General features: G+C 70.4%; 1 protein-coding gene across 1 annotated transcript in view; it reads left to right on the top strand.

Moving 5' to 3' along the window:
• Window positions 1–3,113, top strand: part of BRF1 (BRF1, RNA polymerase III transcription initiation factor 90 kDa subunit) — a 51,062-nt gene that overhangs the window by 46,435 nt on the left and 1,514 nt on the right. The window contains exons 12-19 of the mRNA XM_010835228.1: window positions 474–535; window positions 1,103–1,184; window positions 1,258–1,313; window positions 1,620–1,965; window positions 2,406–2,469; window positions 2,615–2,649; window positions 2,769–2,900; window positions 3,023–3,111. Coding sequence (XP_010833530.1) covers window positions 474–535; window positions 1,103–1,184; window positions 1,258–1,313; window positions 1,620–1,965; window positions 2,406–2,469; window positions 2,615–2,649; window positions 2,769–2,900; window positions 3,023–3,111 — 866 coding nt within the window. The remainder of the gene's footprint in view (window positions 1–473; window positions 536–1,102; window positions 1,185–1,257; window positions 1,314–1,619; window positions 1,966–2,405; window positions 2,470–2,614; window positions 2,650–2,768; window positions 2,901–3,022; window positions 3,112–3,113) is intronic.

The raw sequence follows: 3,113 nt of genomic DNA, 5'->3' as shown, positions 1-3,113 counted from the left end.
AGCAGGCCGCACCCCCCAGGGCTGCTGTGCTAGGGCACCGGGCAGCGGGCTCACATGGGGGCCCGGGGGCAGAGCAAGGCCGTCCTGGCTGGAGCTGAGAGCAGGGCCCACTGCGGGCAGCGAGGGGCGGGCACTGACAGGGGGCGCCCCTGTTTCTGGGCCGCACGGAGGGCACCGTTGGCCCTGCAGGGGCAGGAGGGCGGCGGCCCACAGGTGTGGGGGGTCCTCAGCATGGTCATGGAGGCTCCCTGGGGCCCCCACCCAGAAACGTTGTTGAGAAGCTCCTCCTTAAGGAGCGTGAGGACAGGGTCTGCTCCGGGTCAGAGTTGCTTCCTCCGTGAGGCCCTGGGAGCAGCACGGTGGGCGCGACTTGGAGCCGCCCTGGCCTTGCCCCAGGCCCCGAGCCGCCCCGGGTGAGCTGTGCGCCTTTCCACGGGAGGCCGAGCCTGAGTCCAGCCTGTGCTTCCCTCCAGAGGACGCCTGCGGGGACGGGGAGCTGGACCTGAGCGGCATCGACGACCTCGAAATCGACCGGGTAGGTGCTGCCTGCTCGTGGGGCCTCCCGGGGCGGGCTGGCTGGGGCGGGGGCCGGGGCTGCACCCATGGGGGCCCGTGGGCTGGGGCTGCACCTCCACGTCCCAGGTCCAAGGCCCGCTGTGCAGGTGGGCTCTGAGGAGGCTGCCCGGCGGTGCTCACCCACGGGCAGCGGGAAGCCAGGTGGGCTCTGAGGAGGCTGCCCGGCGGTGCTCACCCACGGGCAGCGGGAAGCCTTCCCCTGATTTGTCACCAGTTGCCTCGGGCCTGCGGCCGCCGCCGGTTCTTCAGCTGGTGTCGTGGCCGTCAGCGCAGCTCCTTCTCTGGGACCCTCGAGCCTGCAGTCTGGCTGCCCTGGCTCCTGTGCCTGGGGCCTGCGAGCTGCTGGGGAGGGTGCAGCCCCCAGGCTGGCCTAGGGAGGGCAGGGTATGGCGAGCCGTCAGCCCGGGACTCTGCACACGTTCCTTCTCGGATCGGAGGCCTGCTTCCTGACTGGCATGCGCGAAGCGGGCACGCTTGAGGCTGAGCTCTGGGCGTGCCCTCTGAGTGACCCTGTGCTCTGCCCCAGTACATCCTGAACGAGGCAGAAGCCCGCGTGAAGGCTGAGCTGTGGATGCGGGAGAATGCCGAGTACCTGCGGGAGCAGAAGGGTGAGTGCCCGCCCGGTGCCCGCCCAGGTGCCTGGGATGCGGGCGTCGCTGACCCCACTCCTTGGTCTTTCAGAGAAAGAAGCGAGAATTGCAAAGGAGAGAGAGCTGGGTATCTACAAGGAGCACAAGGTGAGCGCCCCCCCACCCTGCACACAGGGGCCCCAGCCGTGCCTCGCCTCTGGGCTGTGCTGTCAGCCTCTTGCTGGGTGGTCCCGCTTGAGGTGCAGGACGGCTGGGGGCTGCTCGGTGGGCAGAGGGCAGTGCCGGCCACCCAGGGGCCCGTCTCTCTGGGGAGGGTGACAGGCCCCAGCCAGCCCTGACGGCGTGAGTCTCCTTCCCAGGAGTCCAGCTGATGCCCCCTACGTCCTGACTGGCACCTGTCTGGTTCATAGAACCAAGGCCCACAGGAAGCGTAACTTCTGTGTTTCCCTCAAGCCCAAGAAGTCCTGCAAGCGCCGGGAGCCGATCCAGGCCAGCACGGCCGGGGAGGCCATCGAGAAGATGCTGGAAGATCGGAAGAAGATCTCCAGCAAGATCAACTACAGCGTGCTGCGAGGCCTGGACGCGGGGGGTGGCCCGCCCGGGGAGGACGGCCCCCCGCCCCGGGAGCACGGCCCCCCTCCTGGGGAGGACACGGGCCCCCAGGGGGAGGCCGCCCGGCCCCCGGAGTGGACCAGTGCCCGGAGGCTGTCGCGGCGGAAGACGTCTTCCAGGAGAAGCCGGCCTGACCCCTCGACCAGCGCGGGCAAAAGGTACCGTACCGGATGGGCCTGGGGGGCAGGCTGAGGTCGCTCACCACCCGTGTGCCAGAAACCAGTGTTGGTGTCCGGAGCTCCTGCCACCCTGGTGGGGAGCTGAGTGGGGGTCCAGCTTTGGACGGGGCCCACAGCATCAGAGACAGTCCTGACTGAAGAAACGGGGGGCGCCGGGCCTGTTCCCCACCCAGGGGCTCCTGGAAGCCCCCGCAGTACCCCACCCTGGGAGAGGAGACCACTGACGAGGCCGGCGGGGCTGGGGGAAGACAGCAGCGCGGCCATGGGGCCCTCCTCGTTGGGGCCAGTGGGCCGCCCTGCGTGGACAGGTCCAGGCAGCTCCGCGTGCCCGCCCTCTGGGCTCCCATCAGGCCTGAGACTGGTCGGCGTGCCCCAACCTGGCCACTCCCAGGGGGCAGGTGGTGCTGGGCTCTGTGGGGCTGACCCCACCCTCCCCCTCCTCCGTCAGCATCCCTGGTGCCTGCGGGCCCTCTTAGAGGCCTGGCCACCCGCGGGGCGGCATGCGAATGGCTGTAGGGTGCGTCGAGAGGGGTGCCCGAGATGTAGACCTGCCCCTCTGGCCTTCCTCCTGCTCCGCTGATGCACCCTGCCTATGGGGCAGCCCTTGCCAAGGAGCCTGGGCACAGCCGTACCTTCGCCTGCCGCCCTCCCCTCCAGGCCGCTGGCCAGGACCGCGGGGAGCCAGGGCCCCCGTGAGAGCCCTGAGCCCCTGCTGCTGACGGGGCAGGCTGCCCGCGGCCTAGCCAGAGACCCCCACTGAAGGGTGTCCACCGCTGGAAGCTCTTCTGGGGTCCGTTGTGGGTGTGTCCAGCGCAGTGCAGGCAGGACGACGGTGGCTGCGGCCTAAGGGTCTCAGCCGCTCCCCGCTGTGCCCTGCGTGGACACGAGCAGGCCAAGAGGGCGGCCCGCCTGTCCAGCAACCTGCTCAGCCCGCGGGGTCGGGGTGAGTGGAGGGTGGCCAAGCCTGGGTGCAGGAGGCGGCTGTGGGATGCTCCGGGGGTGAGGGGCCAGCGCTTGAGGCCCCTGGGGACAGGGCCAGCGTCCCTGGCCTCTGCGCCCGGCCAGGTGCAGTCAGAGGCAGGCCTCTCTGGGCCGTGTCCTCCCGGGTGGAGGCGCGCCCTGAGCTGAGGCTGACTCGCTGTGCGCTGTTCCAGGT

The sequence above is a fragment of the Bison bison genome, unplaced genomic scaffold, assembly GCF_000754665.1.
Source record: "Bison bison bison isolate TAMUID 2011002044 unplaced genomic scaffold, Bison_UMD1.0 scf7180017845494, whole genome shotgun sequence".
NCBI classification, from domain to species: Eukaryota; Metazoa; Chordata; class Mammalia; order Artiodactyla; family Bovidae; genus Bison; species Bison bison.
Note: the sequence above shows the minus strand (reverse complement) of the source record. Positions and strands in the feature narration are given on the sequence as shown.